The sequence below is a fragment of the Scophthalmus maximus genome, chromosome 5 (assembly GCF_022379125.1).
Source record: "Scophthalmus maximus strain ysfricsl-2021 chromosome 5, ASM2237912v1, whole genome shotgun sequence".
NCBI classification, from domain to species: Eukaryota; Metazoa; Chordata; class Actinopteri; order Pleuronectiformes; family Scophthalmidae; genus Scophthalmus; species Scophthalmus maximus.
Genome location: NC_061519.1, coordinates 18,784,545 through 18,803,875, shown reverse-complemented (window position 1 = coordinate 18,803,875; position 19,331 = coordinate 18,784,545). Strand labels below are relative to the sequence as shown.

General features: G+C 41.0%; 1 protein-coding gene across 3 annotated transcripts; it reads left to right on the top strand.

The window, feature by feature from the left end:
- Positions 1–1,225: 1,225 nt before the first annotated feature.
- mylk4a (myosin light chain kinase family, member 4a) lies at positions 1,226–12,011 on the top strand. Of its 3 annotated transcripts, none has more exons than XM_035634787.2 (15): positions 1,226–2,215; positions 4,773–4,910; positions 5,313–5,409; positions 5,740–6,187; positions 6,575–6,888; positions 7,573–7,678; positions 8,169–8,262; positions 8,627–8,736; positions 9,036–9,177; positions 9,278–9,348; positions 9,439–9,567; positions 9,648–9,800; positions 9,924–10,002; positions 10,284–10,338; positions 10,571–12,011. In XM_035634787.2, exons 1-14 carry the CDS (start codon positions 1,694–1,696, stop codon positions 10,335–10,337), a joined length of 2,457 nt encoding a protein of 818 aa, XP_035490680.1. In that variant the 5' UTR covers positions 1,226–1,693; the 3' UTR covers position 10,338; positions 10,571–12,011. The 3 variants fall into 3 exon arrangements, with proteins under 3 accessions (XP_035490680.1, XP_035490681.1, XP_035490682.1); XM_035634788.2 differs by having other exon boundaries at positions 10,444–12,011; XM_035634789.2 differs by lacking the exon at positions 4,773–4,910.
- Positions 12,012–19,331: the final 7,320 nt, after the last annotated feature.

Below are 19,331 nucleotides of genomic sequence, written 5' to 3'. Positions count from 1 at the left end.
ATGGTCGGTTCCACTCCCATCTGTGTCTACCCCTTCAGAGGCACTTGTTCTTTCCGTTATAGTCACCTTACATGAGTGAACCCCGGTGGAAAATAGAAATACAAGGGGTCAATCTGCTGTTACAAGCCTTACCGATGTATGAAAATAACACAAGGCTTTTCACGATGCAGTTTGATTCTTATAAGATTGAAAGTGATACACAGCCCTTGGTGTGATGACTTAACTCCGTCCCTTCCATCACATTACCCTGCACAACTCCTCTCCATCTGCCAGGTTGCACATCCCTCCTTGGTCCCTGCAATCATGAGTCCAGATTTTGGCCTGAGCCACCAGGGTGAATCGAGTTTGGCTGGGGTCACCGTGGCTCAGTTTGCAGCCTGAGTCTCTGTTGTCGAAAAGAATTTCATGGTGGCTTGAGCAAAGCTGGATTGCTCTTCAGCTCTATTAACTGTGAATTTATGGCGGCAAAATTAGTTTGGGATGTGTGTGAAGGCGAACTTGTCAGGGAGTAGCTTGAATAACCTGTAGTTATTTAAACTTTGAATAATTTCTGTTTGTACCCTGTGAGTTGACATAAACACATCTGTTGTTAGGATAAACCATATTTTACAGGGGGACACGGATTACGGTCATATTACAAGAGCTAAGTTAAGATTGGTCCCTTACTCTCTTAAGGGAAGTTATCAGTGATTTTTTTGTCAGAGAGTAGGCATCATATAAATCACAAGTGTCAACCATCTCTTCTTTCAGCAGAGGGGCTAAAAATCATAGGACTCCAGGAACCGCGGGCGTCCTCCCGTTTCCCCTGACATTGGGTGCAAGTTACAGGCATCCAAGAGATAAGGAGGGCATTTGCATTGCAACACGGTCCTCATGCACAATTGCACACAGACACAGAACTGCATGAAGTAGTGCCAAATAACCAGCAGCCCACTCCTTTTAATCACCTCAATGTCATGAATCATTTCTTTTAAATTGTCAACACAGTATCTATTTTGAGTTTATATCTCAACATATTCTTCTGCTTTGAAAACTACCTCTCCCACCCCTCTCTCTCCTGTGCTGTCCACTCAAGAACATGGACCAGACATGTCCACCTGTTACGACGAGTTAACGTCATTGGAATAGTAAAAAAGGGTACAAACCAATGAGCATTGTCCCACTTGTCTTAGACGTCGAAGAAGTACTGTGTACAGTGACCATTTTGACACCCAACAGTCGAGTGACGGTGGTGGGGCTTAACACTTGAAGGCTCTCAAATGTCTCATAGCCTGAGCATTGCCAAGCCCCCACCCCAAACACTTGACCCCTGCTGACGTAGGCTGTCCATTTACATTTAGGGACACCGGCTCACTCCATTCTTAATGCCATTGCTATTGTGGAGAGAAGCAGGCGCCAGGGATACAGTTTGAGAGAAATAGATTTATTTTAAATCATACTTTGCTGATCTTATTTTACTTTTACAAAATCTTCATAACTGGTTATTGGTTTTGAATGTTTGCCTTGTCGGAGTCGGGGGGTTTTTTGTTTCACATTTCTGTATTTAAATTAGTTTACTCACCAACTTGGAACACTGAAAGGTAGAGCTGGCTACGATTTTTAAAGAAGCCTTTTTGTCTCTGTCACGGACGTTACTAGTCCTATTTTTGTCTGAGGTCGGTGTCTTAACGTGATTTTTATATCACTGGAAGCCATGAGTGCCTTGGTAATGAAAACAGTAGGAGATGACAACGGTGCAGGCTTTGACCTCATCCAAAATCGGATTGAGTCACTGAGCAGCAAGATGGACAAGCTCATCAACATTCAAGAAAAGGTCCTTAACCGACTGGATGGGATGTCTCAGGACATTGACGGCATTGAAAAGGATATGGAGAATCTGAAGGTTGACAAGGAGGAGATCCATCTGCCAATGAGCCAGACCCAGGTCGTGGGGCGAGAAGTGAAGGAGATATGCCACGAGATGAGCACCATCATGTCGGTGGTGAACCAGCGCTCCGAGCAGCAGGCTCAGAAACTGGAAGGGATGGAAAAGCTGGTCCTCAGCATGCAGCAGGTGATCGGCTTCATTGGGGAGACGGTGAAGAGTTCAAGGATTATAGAGCTGATACTCAAAGGCCCCACAGCTCGGAAGGGCTCCAAACCCAAAGACAGTAAGGGAAAGCAAGCTATCAAGGGGAAAACGTCTACAGATACAATCACCAAGAAGCTGGACAAGGTGAGAATAAGAATGCTGAAACTCAAGACAATTTTTGCCAGTGTGTATGTACAGTGTTCTCGAATCTAAAGAGGCTGCGGTACATTGTTGATATGGATTGAGAATTCAACACCTTCTAGGATAGACTCTGAGGTATGCATTCAAAATTCTGTATTATGTATTTGATATTTCCAAATGTGCATTTATCATTCTAGGTATCTAAAGATGTTGCATAGACATCTAGTCCTGATCTTGTCAGTTTTGTAAAAGATACTGTATATTTTCTGACATGCTAACTATGATTTTACCAAGATCTGGTTGTTCTTGGCAGAACATGTGAAAATGATCATAGCAGTAAAGCTGACCACTCCAACAGTGCGCCTGTGAATGTGACTTGGCTTGTGTGCTAAAAGCTCCATTTAATGGGCAGGTGTAATGGGTGGTGTCTAGGCTTCGGTATGTTAACATTTGCCAATTTGCTGATTGAAGGCAACGTGATTAAGAGCCCAAATGTTACAGTGTTATGCAAGTTACCGCAAATAAATACGTCACAGCAGCTTATATAAAGATTTAACTCAGATTTGTGCTTGTTGGATCTCTACCCGGCGCTGAATGCAACATGTCCCTCTTGGCAAGTGGCTCACAGTGGGACCCCCGGGCAGGGCACGAGAGGGCCAGTGTGAGGCCAGGGGTGAAATGTGAGTGGCCCAGTTTAGAATATGCTGTTTTTGGATCGGGGCTGCAGTGTTTGTGGTCTAAAAGGGCTTTAACCCCTTCAGCTCAAGGCGTTAGGTGTCAGCAAATTGGGATGAGTCAGGATTTCTCCCCTTCTCTCTTTAGGAGTTTTTTTTCTCTCAATGACTCACTTTATTTCCGTAGTCTTGCTTCTGTTTATTTCAATGGTGTGCCAGTTGTATGTCACTAGCAGCCTCTGCTGTAAAGGGGGTATTGCCTGAAGTCTATGCAACGTGATTCTATACAAACTGTAGCGCAAAATAGCCATTCATAAACCGTTACTGGGATTCCTGCTGATAATCCTGTTAAAGTAGCCTTGATTTAAAGCTTCCAAATAAAGGTCTGCAATTAACACGGCATGCAGCGTTTGATATCTGTTGGCACAGTGGCAGAAAAGTAAAAAAAATAAATATGTACTTGTAATATTACTTATAAATGATGTAAATATGATCTCAGTGGAGTTACTGTTGCTCTCCTATGCTTTGCGTGTGTATGTCCTGATGCAGAATTTTAACTTTTTTTACTTGATGTCCAAAGTTTCAACTTTGCTTTGGCTGGATAAGGTTCTAAAATGTACATATGTTTGAAGGCTTTAAAAAAGAAAAGAAAGAAAAGCATTTCCTGTGACTTTAAAGCTACTGCCTTAAATCAAATCTAGGGCCTTTGCTTTAATTACACAATCATAAGCAGATCATGACCTTATATATAGGTCAATAAGTGCTGCTTGGCCTCAGAGGCAAGTGTTGCACTTAGAGCCATCATCACACTCCTATCACTTGCTTTGCTGTTGAGCCATATCTCTTTACCTCTATGACCTACGAGCAAAGAGCAAACTTACCTGAGTGATTGTGACCTCATGTGACAACATTAGCACATACTTGAAGGAATGCTTACGTCATACTGCACGGTTCGCAATTCATTTATTTGAATCTGAATATGTATTGAATTAAGAAGATGTGACTCTTTTAATTCAATTTACAATTTAAGGTTGCGATCATAAATGTACGGCTTATAGGTTATAGTCTGGTGATCAATGACCACACGTCAGTCTGATTGCTTTCGTGTGAGTCACATTTCAGGGAATTTCTGTTGTCGTCAGTGCACTTGTCAGGTGGCTACTCCATCTTCCAGCACCTCCGGAGGTGTGAGATTTCTGTCTGTTACTATGGCCTCTGTACACGCTTTCCCCACTCTCCCTATTGGAGATTTGAGCTCCTACAAGCACTGCCGTCACTGAAACACTGCACTCCAAATATCTCCTGCGCTGTTTACCTCACAACAGCATCCGAGACAGGTTTTTTCCATGCTAACCTGACCGGAGAGTGTTTAGTGCGTTTCCTTTAGCTGACAAATTTGAACAACAGCCTATGGTCACTTGTAATATTTTCCACTCAGGGTCAGCATTGCATTCCGTCGCCGAGTGTGTGACAAGTGATAAGCTATAAATTCACTGCCCTGCTGCTGTCTATCCATCTGCCACGAGTAATCAAAGGCATGGCTCCCAAGACCAAGTGGGTCTGCGCATGGCAATACATGTGCTAATCTGTAAGATGAAAACAAAGGAGGTGTTGCTTCTGTTTTGTCCCTTTCATAACTTTATGTGTCATTTCATTGAATTACTGTTTAATTTGTCATTGTGCATTTTACATCTGACCTTAACATCAAATCTACCTGTCACTGTCAAGTTAATGATTTTACAATTTGTTGGACTTCTGGTTCATGTGTTATGTTGTGTGACCCTAACTTCATCATATCAGTGTTTTATTGACAGTCATACTTAACATGTGATATTTATTCCATTCCATGTAACCTACTAAGCATTGCCATCTTGTCCTTTTACTAGAGAACTACCTCTAATAAAACCGGTAAAGGGAATCAACAGATAACTCCTGCATGTGAGCCCAGTACTCCGCAGCTCTCTCACAAGAAAAAGCTCCATGGACCAAAGCATTTCCTCGCCTCTCGCAAATGTGGAAAATGTGTACGTTCAATGTGGTAGAGACATTATATACACAGCAACTTATCTCTTTATTTGTAGAAATGTGTGTATTTACTTTTGCATTTCTGGCTCAACCTAGTTCTTCATGATTTTTTTCTAGCTTAAAGGTCTGTCAATGTTATTTTGCTGGTATCCTTGACAAGAAAAGTTAGACAAAATGACATTTTTCATTTTTGTCACACTATTTTTAAGAACAATAAAACATTATGGCATTTAATTATAACTTAAGAATAATTAGGCAATCAGAATTCTAAATATCAAACTGTTTCTATCATATAACATTGTAATTAAGACAATTTCTTTAAACATTTAGCAACATGTTAATAAATTTCTTCTCCCCCCCCCCCCCCCCCCTCTTTTCACTGATTTTTTTGTACTTCGCAGATAAAAGACCAGAAAGGTAAAGATGGGACAGAGAAGCCTTGTTTGAGCCCCAAGAGTCAAAAAGCTCAAAAGAGGATAAAGCCCCCAGACACAGAAGGTGCTGAGATTCACATATGTTAATTTATAATCTATAATGCAAAAAAATACTGTATTTCAGTGCTTAAACACCCTGGTTCCTTCGCTAGTTCACACAAGAGCATGTATTTACTCATAAAGCTTCTATGAGAAGAACATCTTATTGTGTGATATTACGGATTATGTACAGATATAGCCTACTAACAATAAGTTCAAAAGGCCAGAGTAGAATATTTGGCAACCTCACGCTTTAACCTATAACCTTTCACAGTTTTAAACATGACACAATACTACGATGGGTATTTATCAGGTTGTAAACGTATGACTTCAAATTCTCTTTGTATTTTCATAGATAATATCTCTATGAAGAAGCAGGTTTTGCTTCTCCAAGAGGTGCAGAAACTCAACAGGGCAAACACTGAGAAATCAGACCACCAGCTCACCACTGGATATCTTGATTTGGAGGCTGGAGTTTCCCCCAAAGACCAACAACTCAATGCCTCCGGTTGCAATTTGGTGGACTACCTGCGTGAAGATTCCGAAGCGGCTGAGAGCCACGAGGTTGTTGAGGCATTAAGTGAGGAGGAAGTGGGGGCAGAGGTACCTGAGGGAGAGGCAGGGGTTACAGGGCAGGAACCCAAGCTCGATGTGAAGGATGCTGTGAAAGGGGATGAAGAGGAAACGCTCAAAGTCACAGAGGAGAAGGAGGAAGAGGAAGCTTCTGCTGCAGACGAAGTAGCCGAAGCCCCAGAGCTCCCTGCTGTGCATGACAATGAAAAAGAACCAACTGCTGCTGCAAGGTATTCTATGTTTAACCCATATAAGAGCTGCAATGACTATAAAATTAGTTTGCAACTATTTAGATAATAATATATCTAAAGTGATCTTCAAACAAGACATTTGATGTCTCTTTTCTGATGTCTTTAACATTCAAATAAATGTTTCTATCGTAAGATAGTGATCATAAAGCTCCGTGACACAGGTTTTAGCATGATAGTCTGCAGTAGTCTGCAATAGTATGCATCCAATGTAAAGATTTATTTGTGTATTGCAATCATCCAGATGTATCATTGATTAAATGACTTGATTCATCTTTACTCAGACAACATTTGATTTATAATGACAAAGAATACAAAAATAAATAAATAAATGACCACAAAAAAAACCTACCATGAATGTTGTTTCAGCCCCGACGACCACAGCCCATCTGAGCAAGACCAGAAAGTGGAGATCAGCAGCACAACTACCAAGACCTTTGTGACAGAGGAGCACTTTTTATTGGCGGAACCCACAAAGAGCCAAGCATTGGTGGTGGAGGAGGAGAAGGAGAAGAGAGAAGACAACGACGAGGACGAACATAAGCTGGAGTCTGAGGGCTGGGCCGTCTTTAGGGCGGATGGAGTCGAAATCCAGTTAAACCTCAAACAAAGGGTGGAGAGAGAGAGGAAGGCAAACGATGCAGCAAAGGAGGAAGATGACGATGCCGAGCGGTACTTAATTGGTAAGTCAGTACTCCTCGGCTACTAATCACAGTAGATCATTTTTTAAATTTCATTTTTTTTGCAAAAAATAATAGTATTAGCACTAAACTTCCTGGTCCTGGAAAAAAACAGCCGCTGTAATGCAGTGCTGAAATAAATTAATCACCCCTAAATTTTGAATTCCCTGTAGAAGTGTAAGTCACACTACTCAAATAGAAGAGTCTGTATTAGTTTTAAGATCATACAAGAAGAAGACTGATGGATATACCAGGATGACACATAGGTCGATATTAGCTTTTTGTGTTTGTGTCACCTGAGAAGTAACAGATACTACAGTACAGAAATACCAATCTGGTTTGAGGTAATTAAGACACAGTGTCACCATCACATAGTTTACCCTTCTGAGAATGTTAAGTTGCTACAGCACAGCAGTATGAAGTAATATAAAGCCTCAAAGGTTGTCTGGGACTACAACTAGAAGATATATTGTGCTGAAGCATGGCTGCTCCTCTCTCATATCAAGGCAACAACTGTGTTTACCATAGCACGTTAGTGCACAATGTGCTAACTTGATTATGGCAGCCATGTACCCTTTCGAAAGCCTCGCTGCAGCTGATCAACAATGGAACTCCCTTGTTCTCACTTTTCTCATAACCTATTAATACAGATTATATCTTTTCTCTCCTTCCTCCATCCCACTTTAGACACCATTCCTCCGCCAGGGGCTCCTTTTAATCACCGCATTGTGTCGGCCAAGCCCAACCAGATCAGCAACTTCTACACCATCAACTGGCAGGAGGTCCTGGGCGGGTGAGCACTGGACTTCTGTGTGATGTAAAATGAATAAAAAAAAAGAAAGAAAGAAGGAAATCTAATGTCACTAGTTGACATGAGATGGTGGGAAAAAGTTTCAAAGCCTAATTGCATAACCCTCCCCCCTCATCTCCTCTCTTCGCCCCTGGTTCATAACTTCAGAGTCACGGCAGTTATTTTTACTTCAGGACTGAATGGTATGTGAAACTGTATCCCCGGTGCCAGCTGGTAGCTAATCACTAAGTGTTAATCCAAGTCTTCAAAGAGGAGACAGAGCCCAGCTCAGAATTAATGAAATAACAGATAAGGAATCTCTGTTTGAAGCAAGATCAATTTTTGATTTGACATGGGAAACACACACACACACACACACGCACAAAAAAACTGTCTCTGTCCTGTTTCACAACTGTGTCTAGGCTTCTAGGATGTATGATTTGAGGTGATAGAGTTGGCAACTCTGGATTTTCTTTGTCTTTTTCTCTTCAAGGGGTCGCTTTGGCCAGGTGCACAAATGCATTGAAAACTCATCTGGTCTCACTTTGGCAGCGAAGGTCATCAAAGCCAGGGGTCAGAAAGAAAAGGTACAGCACCTAACGCACTCTTTCATAAATAATGAGTTAGTCCCATATTTTTTATAACTACAATGAGAGCCACGCCACATGATATAAAAAGCAGGAGAGGTGCTCAGTTACACATTTTTAGTATATGCTAGTGAACTACAAAGCCACATTTGGAACAGAAGCAAAGGGAATACTTCTCACCTAGGTGAGAAATGTTTGACCTAGAAGAGAAGATGCATTGTCTCATAGCAGAGAACAGCTGAAACCTCTCATCGTGTCCGTGTGTTTGCTTGCCTGTGTATCCGGGTGTCCATGTTCGTCTGCATTTGTGTCCGTTGGTCTGCTTCTGCATCTGTCTGTCTGTCTGCACCTGTGTTTTTGGTAGGAGGTGGTGAAGAATGAGATCCAGGTCATGAATAATCTGGACCATGCCAACCTGATCCAGCTCTATGCAGCTTATGAGTCAAGGAATGACATCATCCTTGTACTTGAATAGTATGCTCCTCCTTCTTCTATATTTTCAGCACGTGTTTATTTATTTCAAAACAGCTTATTGATCAATTTATAGCAAATTATTGTCTTTTAAATTGTATTAAATTGGTGGGACTAGGGATACACCACTAATGCCCAGTAGAGTTCTTGCTAACTTACTTAATTATGAATTAAGTTTGAGTGAGAAATGTATACTTAAAAGTTTGGGCAATTTTGCTACCATAAAACATATACTTCAGATTTAATCAGCTTTAAATTTGCGGTGTTTGAATATTGCTTTATGCATTTGTCTTTAACCGTAGTGTTGGTGGAGGGGAGCTGTTCGACAGGATCATTGATGAAAACTACACTTTAATGGAGCTGGACGCTTTGGTGTTCATCAGGCAGATCTGTGAGGGCCTGCAGCACATGCACAAGATGTACATCCTACACCTGGACCTAAAGGTAACAAAGCCACTTTTCAGTTTTTATGCAGAATTTATATATTACTGAAGTTAAATTACAGCTCCTCAGTTAAAAATCCCTGTTTTGTTTTTGATTTCAGCCAGAAAACATTCTGTGCGTGAGCAGAGTCACAAATAAGATCAAAATCATCGACTTTGGTCTCGCCAGGATGTGAGTACAGGCATTTGCTTCTATTTGTTTCATGTCCTGCTGGACTTATAAAATGTCCTTGATATTAATTTTCATTATATCCCCACATAGATATAAACCAAGGGAGAAGCTGCGGGTGAATTTTGGCACTCCAGAGTTTCTCGCTCCTGAAGTCATCAACTACGACTTTGTGTCGTTCAACACAGACATGTGGAGCCTTGGCGTCATCACCTACATGCTGTAAGTACACACACACAAACACATGCATACACATTCTTTCCAAAGACTAATGTTGATGACTATGTGCCTCTTCCTGTCAGTCTGAGCGGTCTCTGCCCCTTCCTGGGTGATGACGACAATCAGACTCTGAATAACATCTTGGCCTGTCAGTGGAACTTTGAGGAACAAGAGTTTATAGATACATCAGAGGAAGCCAAAGATTTCATCTCCAGGCTCCTTATTGTAAATAAAAGGTATCCATCTTGTTGCCGTGTCTTGCCGAATCTCAGTCCTAAACTGAGATTAACATCTACTTCTCATTGAAATACAGTCTTTTTTATTGAAAAATATATATGTGTCATTGTTTCTCTCCTCAGTTGGAGGATGGGGGCATCCGAATCATTAAGACACCCTTGGCTGTCTGACTCAGCGCTCCATCATCGCCTTCATACGAAGGTAGAATACACATTTCTGGCCTCAATTCATTATAACTAAGATACCACAAATCTTTTTGAATGTGTGTCAGTCAACAGAATGAATGCTGCTTATGCTTCTTCCAAATGTTATTGCATGTGGTGCAAATGCTTGAGTAAGTAAAATATGCAAATTTTCAAATAAAATATAGATACAGAAATACATTGAGAAAACAAGGACACCTACATTATGTGTCACTGTGCTATTACATTTTTTTAATGAATTATTTATTGAGGTATTATTGTTGACCCTCTGTTTCACAGAAAACTATGTGCAGATCACGACGATCGTCATGTGTGCCCACGACTGATAGTTGAGGTTGGTCTGTTGTTTTGTTTTATTTCATCGTCACCTTGTCTAATTTTGCTTTGACAAGTCTAAATGCTTATGGGACACTTAAATATTGCACTCAACCTTTCACAGGAATAATTTCAAATCGTCCACAAGGGGGAAGCATGTCTCAAATTTTGAGCATGGCAGAGAAAAGGGATTCAGTGTCTTCCTGTCGAAGAGAGAAAGTCCCAATTGTAATAATTTCCCACTTTTTTAGGGCTCTGCATTGATGTGACAGCTCCAGCTGTGGCCACTCGGACCAACCCTCCTGTCAATGTGTGTTACCTTCATTTCAGTCAATGCACCTGCGGCATTTTTTCCTGAAATGTAATCCTCTGTGTTGTGTCCATGTCACCAGTAAACCAAAGCAATATATAAGAGTTTTGTTCATATTGGATTTAATAGGTGATAGTCGCAGAAGGCATTTCACCGTGCAACTTTGGCCGAAAATAAATTGCAAAGCTAGAGCAACAGCACGTGAAGAAAAATCGGAAGAACATCCTACAACATGTATCGTACAGTAAACGCGACCTTTGTGATGATTACAGTACTCAGCTATTGTTGGGACTGTGTCAGAGATGTCAACTGTTGAGTTTTATGTTTGTGGTGATGGTTTATTGCATTATATTACTGTGTAAGGTGTTTTTTTCCCCTATTCAACCTGTTGAAGATGGCAATTCAAAAAGGTGCAAAAGTCATAATCTGACCATCATTATACACATATTGTCATATATTACTGGATGAGCTTAACTGTGTGTGGCACCTTTGTCTTGAGAGTTGAACGTGCACATTGTGCTGTATATAAAACTCACCCTCACATGTACCACATAACCACATTCACTGGACTGTCATTGCTGCTGTATTCATATCCTGCTGAATAAACTTACATGTTGGGAAACATACCTCAAATTCCTCTACATGAAGGCTACATCATGATTCAGTTGATATGACTGTAATGATCTGTGATGCCTTCCTCCCCTCAGTTATTCATATTTTTGGGCTGTAAATAGATGCTGTACTGTAGATTAAAATCCACATTTTGTCATATCTTAAATATCTTGTATGTTGAACGTAAGGGCAGAATACAATTTTTGCGGTGGGTGTCGAGCTGTAGTATGTGCACTTTATACTGTTATTTATTTAAATTTATGTTATACCCTAACCTGCCGTAGTACCATAGGAAAGTAATGTTGAAAAGCTCATGTCTCCTCCATCTGTTTCACCGTATTTTGTCCTGGTGTTTATGAAGAAAATACGTTTCACCAACACAGTTTTTTTTGTCTTATCGACTAACTGTATTATTTTCTTTTCTTCTTGGTTGCATGTCATTATATGTTTATGTGCTATCAGCCAGTATTAAGAGTAATTACTTAGGCGCTTTTTCCACGTTACAAAGATCTATCTTTCAAATACCTTCCGTGAAGGTCCATTAACTGAAAGCAGTACACTACCTACCTAATGTTGCCTCGGTGCGTACCCTCTTGTTAGAACCACATTTATGTGATGTCAATTTAACTTCATGATCAATGTCACATTGATTGTTGTTGAACACAGAGTGATTGTGAAAGACATTGTCCTCACCAGGTGTTAACAGTTTTCAAATTCAGCATGTGTTTGTGAAGTGTATACACACCCATTAAACTGAAATTGTGTCATCAGAGTTTGTTTGCCTTTATTCCACTTCACTTAGATGTTATAGAACACAAAACTATCAAAGGAAAGGGAGAAGACATTACGTTATAGAACACAAAACTATCAAAGGAAAGGGAGAAGACATTACGTTATAGAACACAAAACTATCAAAGGAAAGGGAGAAGACATTATGAATAAAACAAAGAGCTTGAACCTTGAATTGTCAGGCTTGCCAAATTAAAGTTTTTGCGTTGTTTTTTCTTCTTCACAGACGCCGAGTGCTTGCACATTTTGGGAGCTGTTGGATCTCTCTGTAATATTGTGAGGTCTCGACCGTACTATGTAAAGTGCCTTGAGATAATGTATGTTGTGATTTGGTGCTTGAAATTGAATTGAATTGATTTAAATGGAATAGTTTGCGTAATTATGAAGCAGAAAACTTGTGTCCTCTAGCAGTCAAGAATTGGGATCTTTTTTGAAGTTGGAAGATGGGAATTTGACTACAGTTTTTTCCCCCGAAGGCATAGAGGTATTGGTGAATGTCCCGTCACACCTTAAAGACATTTAAAATGAATCTGTCATGAGATCTGTTTTATATTGGAAAAAATCAAAACACAATGTTATGTATTTAAAAGAACACATGCCACTTGTCAATAGGTAGCATTTTCAAGGTAGTATTATTGCAAACATTTTAGATATAAAACATGAATAATGATACCCTCTTTAGGAGCCAATTTGTGGTCTCTTAATGTGAAACAGTAGCTTCAACCAAATATAATCGGCAAATTTATTTCTCTTTTTGGTAAATTTAGTTCTGAGACAATCACGTAAACCTTTGTCACTCTCGGATTACTGAGAGAAAAAAAAACGTTCCCCCTCTGAAATTAAAATCAGTCTTCATAAAGAATTTTGTTTGTCTGTCATAATGTAGTGAACCACTTTTGTAGATAATTTTACAACCAGAGCTCAGGTCTATTTTAACCTTAAATACACAAACATACGCTCAAGATGAAAGTACAACTGCAGGAGCCTAATGAAGGGCAAAGTACAGCTTGTTCACCTGAGAAAATAAGTTGAATGTGTGGGATGATGATTATAATTATGATGATGATGATGTTGGGGAAATATGGCTTTGAATCAGTACACTGGAGAAAAAGTGGCGATCACGGATTTTTACCGAGGTCACAAGAGGGAAAAGTTTAAAATGAATGACAGTGAGGAAACAGCAATGTGAGTTTGTCAGGACCATGTGTACATTTCAAGCTACATTTCCACAAAGTATACCTTAATTCAGCCTGCACTATCCTTTAAAGGACAGTAACGTCTTATTTTACAGAAACCCACAGGGTTAGTCAGGGATACGTACAGACTTTATGGGGTAGTACCACGGGAAGCATGTATTTAATTGTACAGAAATACCAGAAAAGCAAACTGTGCCACCAAAAGGCATAGAAACCCAGTAGTTGACCACTTTTTACATCCAGTAGTTTGAGACTGTCATGGCCATAAAATTGTCAGGGGCTGACAAAATAATTCACAGTTTGGGGTTATTTTCATTTTTCTCCCATTTTGATTTATAAAGAAAATGCACTGGACGATGACACGAGCGATGGACGCAGGAGACACACTGTCGTCCATCTGTATGAAAACCTGAAATCGACTCGAGCTCAGCCTCCTTGTGGAATTTTTTTCTTAGAAACTGGACAAGGAGAGAGATGTGCAACTAAAAATGGACACCCACTGGGAGGATAGGCTATACACAGAACATCTGATATCAAAGCCAACTGGAAAAGAAGATATGATAAATAAGCACATGTACTGGATAAGAACTGGCAAGTTGAATGTTCCATGATTGCAATATATGCTCAACTTAAGTGATTCAAAATGAAAAGGACAGCAGAGTAATGAGGGAGTCCTGTCCTGGAAGACAGAATATTGACTTTTCTCGCAGATTCTCAGGAAATTGATTGTGGATGTGCGTTTCAAGTGCAGGACGTTAAAAAATTGGTATACATATACTAGCTAGCTATGGCCAACAAGAAGCTACCTGTCGAAATCTTCTTGTTGGCTACTTCTGCAACATTACATTGATCTTCACAATGAAGGTTGGCTTTTTGAAAAGGTATAGAACAGAGATAAGTCCAAAGAAACCCAAAGACTTAAACAGTGAAGTGAACAGTTTCCTGACATTTTGATTGTGTATGCAGTATACAATATACATAGTGTAGGTACATCTAATAGTATAACTATAGTTAGCTGGATATATTGATTATTTTATCATGGCTACTGTACATTTTAAACCATCAACACATGGGCCAATGCTACAGATGTTGCCAAGTTTTGGAGAAAAAAAAGGAAAAAACACACCCTACACATGAGTCTACTATTTGTTTATTTTCACATCATTTCATCAGAAACAAAAAGGTTTAATCTCAGAAATGGTTCAGAGAGAGTTCATTCATTCCATGGGTTACAAACACAGGTTGAGAGAATCCGAGTCAGTAAATAACCATTTCTTCGAACGTACGGGTCGTTTTGACAAAACAGGTGATACTGATTTCTTCCTAGGAATTTTCTTTCACCCCTCTGACTTACTTTTTTCACATAGCTTTGCAGGAGCCTGAGGGTTGGAAGCCGAGCACAAGCTCTCGCTCTATCCCTGGTCCAAGGCCCAGGTTGGAATGGTGAGAAATTCAATTTGAGAGGAGAAAAAAGCCGCCTCCAACTGCCCCTCCACCACCTCACCCTAAGTCCCCTCCATCCACATCTCCAGGGGCGATCTTGAGGAGCCAAACCAAAACCAGATGGACTTATTGGGCCTAAAGATAACAAATAGCGCCTGAGTTCCTGTCAGTTAGAGACCACCAGAGCTAAGAGGCTGAGGGTGAAGCGAAAGCTTACTGACATGTCTAAGTCTTTGTCTTGCTATATAGAATAGTATTAATTATAATTAAGAGTATATATGAACAAGAAAGTAAGACAAGAGTTGCTGCTGAAGTTTATTTGTTTGGTCAGGATAGGAGCTTAAGGGGAGGGATGGCGCTGTAGCTGTGGTGTTGGTGTATGTGTCAAAAGGGGATTGCATTCAGATACCAGGTGCCATCGCGCCTGAGGGAAGGTAGACTGTTAGCATTGACCCGAATCTCTGGGTGGCATGCACTCCAGTTTGTTAGCCGATATATCTACCGCCCACACACAGGACAGAGAGAGAGAGAAAAAAGGGGAGGGTGACCCCAGAAACTCCTCGCAGCCTCCCTGCAGATTGACTAAGAAAGTGTCCTTTGTAACAGGAGTTTCCTCCACGTAATTAAAAAATATTGCGCTCAGCTCAGAAGGGAGGAGACGAGGCCCAGGGTTAGAGGAGGCTATGGGAAGGGTAAGATTCCCTGCTCCACTCTCCGTTTCATGTACGAGCCCCGGAGCGGGCCCTGACGTTTGTCCAAACAAGAGGCGCGCTCTCTCTCCCTCTCTCTCTCTCCCTCCCTCCAAGGAGGTCCGGAGAAAAGACCAGCCACTTCTCCGGGCCTTGGGGCAGGTGGTTCTGATTTGCGTAGTGGGGGGAACAGACCACGTTTATGTTCAGTTAATGGCAGAACACGTGTCGTCACGTCCAGCGGTGGGAAACATGCTGGGTGAGTGATCTGCTTTCAACGCCGCTGAGGTTTGCCACCAATGAGAACAATGTCCAGTTATCCCTTTATGGTTTTCCCCAATAGTAGTCATCGGATTATCGATAGTGACGCATTGGCTAATATGATGTAAACCCACGTTGCAGTGTGACAGCCATTACAAGGTCAGTTTGCTTTATGACCCTTCTCTTCTTGTGCTACCTTTACCCTCTGTTTGTAACTGACACTAGTGATGACATGTGCCACCTTTAAGTAACAGTTATAGTCTTGCCCTAAAGCAGCAGTAATAATTGATTTCTTCTTCTTATAACAGTCCACTTATGGCAGTTTAAAACTAATAGCACAATGTGAAAGATGTTTTTCAAATAATTATCACCTGAGTCTGTAGCCCCCAGATAATTTCCTCAGAGTTGGTAGAGACCAAAGCAGAGCTGAAAGGAGGGTGGATATTGCACCTACATTTACCAGGCGGACACAAACGTGTCCAAATGAATGCTAATGTTGGAGATACTACATCAGTGTATCAGATAATACATCAGCATTGTTCTTAAAGCTTGTTTCCACTGGCCCCAGCTGACCAATGGATCATTCATATCCCTGGTGTCTTAATAATGGATTGTCCTATAATGTGTAAATTAGTCTGACACGCCCAATACTTTTTATTAAGAGTTTGAAGTAGATGAATAACTAAGTGATGAGCCCATACATGCTGCATGTTGTTTTTTTTAATTTTACAGCACATTTTTTTCAGTCTCTGTACAACACGACTTTTGAAATGAAAACAACCATCATCCACGCACACGCAGATTGATTTCCAGACAAGGGGGAAACACAGCAGCTTGCTGTGTCCAGTGTTTACAGTCGGCGGTTTCAACACTGATCAAATGGCCGCGACGAAGCCTTTAATGATCTGAAAGGTTCCCCGCTGCTGGGTCATATGCTTGGCTCCATATCATCCCCTAGGTTGGGCCCTGCCGCTGGTCAGGCGGTCCTGCAATGGGGCCCATTCCATCAGCTTTGTATTTACTCGTCCCTCTGGCTCACCCCTTGGCCTGCACGGGGTCTCTGTTCAGTCTGCCAGCCCTGCTGAGAGGCCTCTGTGGCCAAGAGAGCCATAATCCATCAGGCCTCCATGTGTGTATGTGCTTCGCTCTTTTATGCCTTAGCTCTTGCTGAGGAGTCATTGCTGAGGGAACTAAATGGAGCCAAGCGTCTTGTTCAAACAGACTGAAGGAGCATGTTTTCTGCGACTGAGGTTAGTGTGTTAACACAAGCTTGTGTGCAGGCGTGGGTGTACATGCTGCTTGAGTGCATGTTTTATCACATCGGACCTTTCCAGCCAGACAAATGAATTCCTTCTTGACCCTTTAGCCATGCAAACATCTACTTCTTGTGCTCAAAACATACCCGTCATATTTTATTGGCTCCCCTTTATCTGCTCCGAAAAACTCACTCTTGCCTTGACACACACACTTTCCCTGACACACACACACGCGCTTGCACTCACACACGTGCACGCACGCACGTACGCACGAACGCACGCACGCGCGCACACACACACACACACACACACACACGTTTCAATTATTACAGAATAGCAAATACTGGACATGCATATGCTTCATACATATCCATATTGTACATATCTCTGTTACATTCTCTCATCCCACCCACAGAGTCTGTCCTCCCTCCTGGTGCTCAGTGACTGATGAGCTGAGTGCTGGTCTCTCTGCAGCAGGGACACACTGAGGGGGAAAGACCCTTTAGCCTGTTCTCAGTCTGACTCCCCAAAGCAGCTCCAATGTCCAACAAAAACACGGGACAGGGCACCCAAATAGCAACCCGTGCTGCCACTGCTATTGTAGTGTGAAATGTTTCCCACGATGGAGCTCAGGACAGCAGAGGAGGATTCAACGAATGACACAACCCTGAAAGTGAGACACAGGGGTCAGACTGAGGTGAAGCAGAAGGTGTAACAAATGCATATCTGTTGTGGGAGTAGGTATCGTGTTGAGGAGTACAGCATGAGTACAACTCTTGAAACACTGCATACTTTGAGGGATTGGACGGAACCAGAGCAACCGGATGACTTTATTTGTATCAGTGTCCAGCAAAATAACCCGAGCAACTCAAGCAAGGTGGTGGTGGGGGGGGGGTGGGGGGTATGTCACTGATAGCTGACCATATTTAAGCTTGCAATTCATAGCCCCGGTTTGCTTTTGGTATTCTTGGTTTGGCATTTTTTTTTGGGGTCTGCCTTCATTTCAGTCCAGTCTGCTTTTAGACGGAGGAAACAGGAAAAGAGTCACAGTGCTGCGGCTCATTCTTCAGGCCATATTCACTTGACCACACAAAGAGCCCATTTTGAGGGAGACATTTTATGTGTTGTGTGGCAGGCAGCACATGCAGGCGAAAAAGATTTACTGTGTCTGTGTCTTTTCAGCGGCGTTTTGGATGATGTTCGTGCTCTTACTGGCAGGGGCTCGGGATTTATTGCGGCTAGGGAACAATATCAGGTAGACGTTTCTGAAAACAGTGAACGCTCCTTTATTTTTACAGTCCAGAACTAATTATTGATGAACAATTATCTTTCACATTTAGATGAGCTGCCCAGCTCCATGATATTTTATCAAATAATACACCAATTTTACAGTAAGAACTCAGGTTCAACATCTCTGAAGTACACATTTACAATTACAATGTATGTCGACAAGAACACACGTGCACTTCTCTTGCAGTGTCTCATGGCAGCTTTAGCAAGACATTTGTCATTAGAATAGCAACATATTTTACAGATTAAGAATAGGCTACATTTAAGCATTTTCTTAGCAATCAAAATTGAAAGGCAACATGAAAGAAGAAGGAATATTTGACATACAGATTTTGTGTGCACTTTTTATATTTTGATGCTTTACATTTTCTATTATTTTGCTTTTATAGCAGTATTAAGCAAAAAGAAAGGTATATAATCTATTTATAAAAATATATTCAGAAATGCAGAGATTTTTGGAACTAAACTTTATTATTTTAGGTCAATTATGTAATTTTAAAAGGGTTACATTTCATACACTTATTCACTGAATTTATATGAAATACATTTTTTGATAAATTGTAGATGATATAGTTATTTATTTAATGGTCAAATCAAATCAATCTGATATTAATTACTGTGATATTAAAGCATTTTTCCAACATCTTCTTTATACAAGTTTTTCTAGGATAGCGTCAGTTAAATAGAAGCAATAAATGTACATGCAGCAAATGTGGCAACGTCACACAAAAGATAATGATATTCCAAAAGATAAATAAAAAACTGGAAATTACTGGCTGGCTGTCCATTGGTTCAAATAAATCACACTGATACTGTATAAGCGCAGTATGTGTGGTGCATGTAGTTGTGTGTATGGGTGTATGTGTGTGGGCATGGAGGTTGGTGGGAGAGGAGGAAGCTGTACCACTGAGGTAGCACTTGGAGGGACAAACAATGGCCCACACGTATCCTGTGGCTGTCAAAATTTTGAAGACCCTACACAAACACACTTTGGAGTCAGCGCCCACAATTCCACCTTTTCCCTCGGTGTTCCAGGTTTTGTCTTAGTTGCAGTCCTTCACTTTTTTTTGGTGCTGAAAAACAGATTTGTTTTTCAAGAGGCTTGTTTTTTTGCTGCGAGTTCCCCTGTCTCAGTGACACAAAATCTGAAGTTTTAATATTTATTA

What these genes read in the sequence shown, in the direction of transcription:
- mylk4a (XM_035634787.2), top strand. Translation starts at nt 1,694, where the DNA reads ATGAGTGCCTTGGTAATGAAAACAGTAGGAGATGACAACGGTGCAGGC. An exon ending in CCAGGGGTCAGAAAGAAAAG is followed by an intron (nt 8,263 to 8,626) that starts GTACAGCACCTA and finishes TGTTTTTGGTAG; the next exon opens with GAGGTGGTGAAGAATGAGAT. An exon ending in GACTTTGGTCTCGCCAGGAT is followed by an intron (nt 9,349 to 9,438) that starts GTGAGTACAGGC and finishes ATCCCCACATAG; the next exon opens with ATATAAACCAAGGGAGAAGC.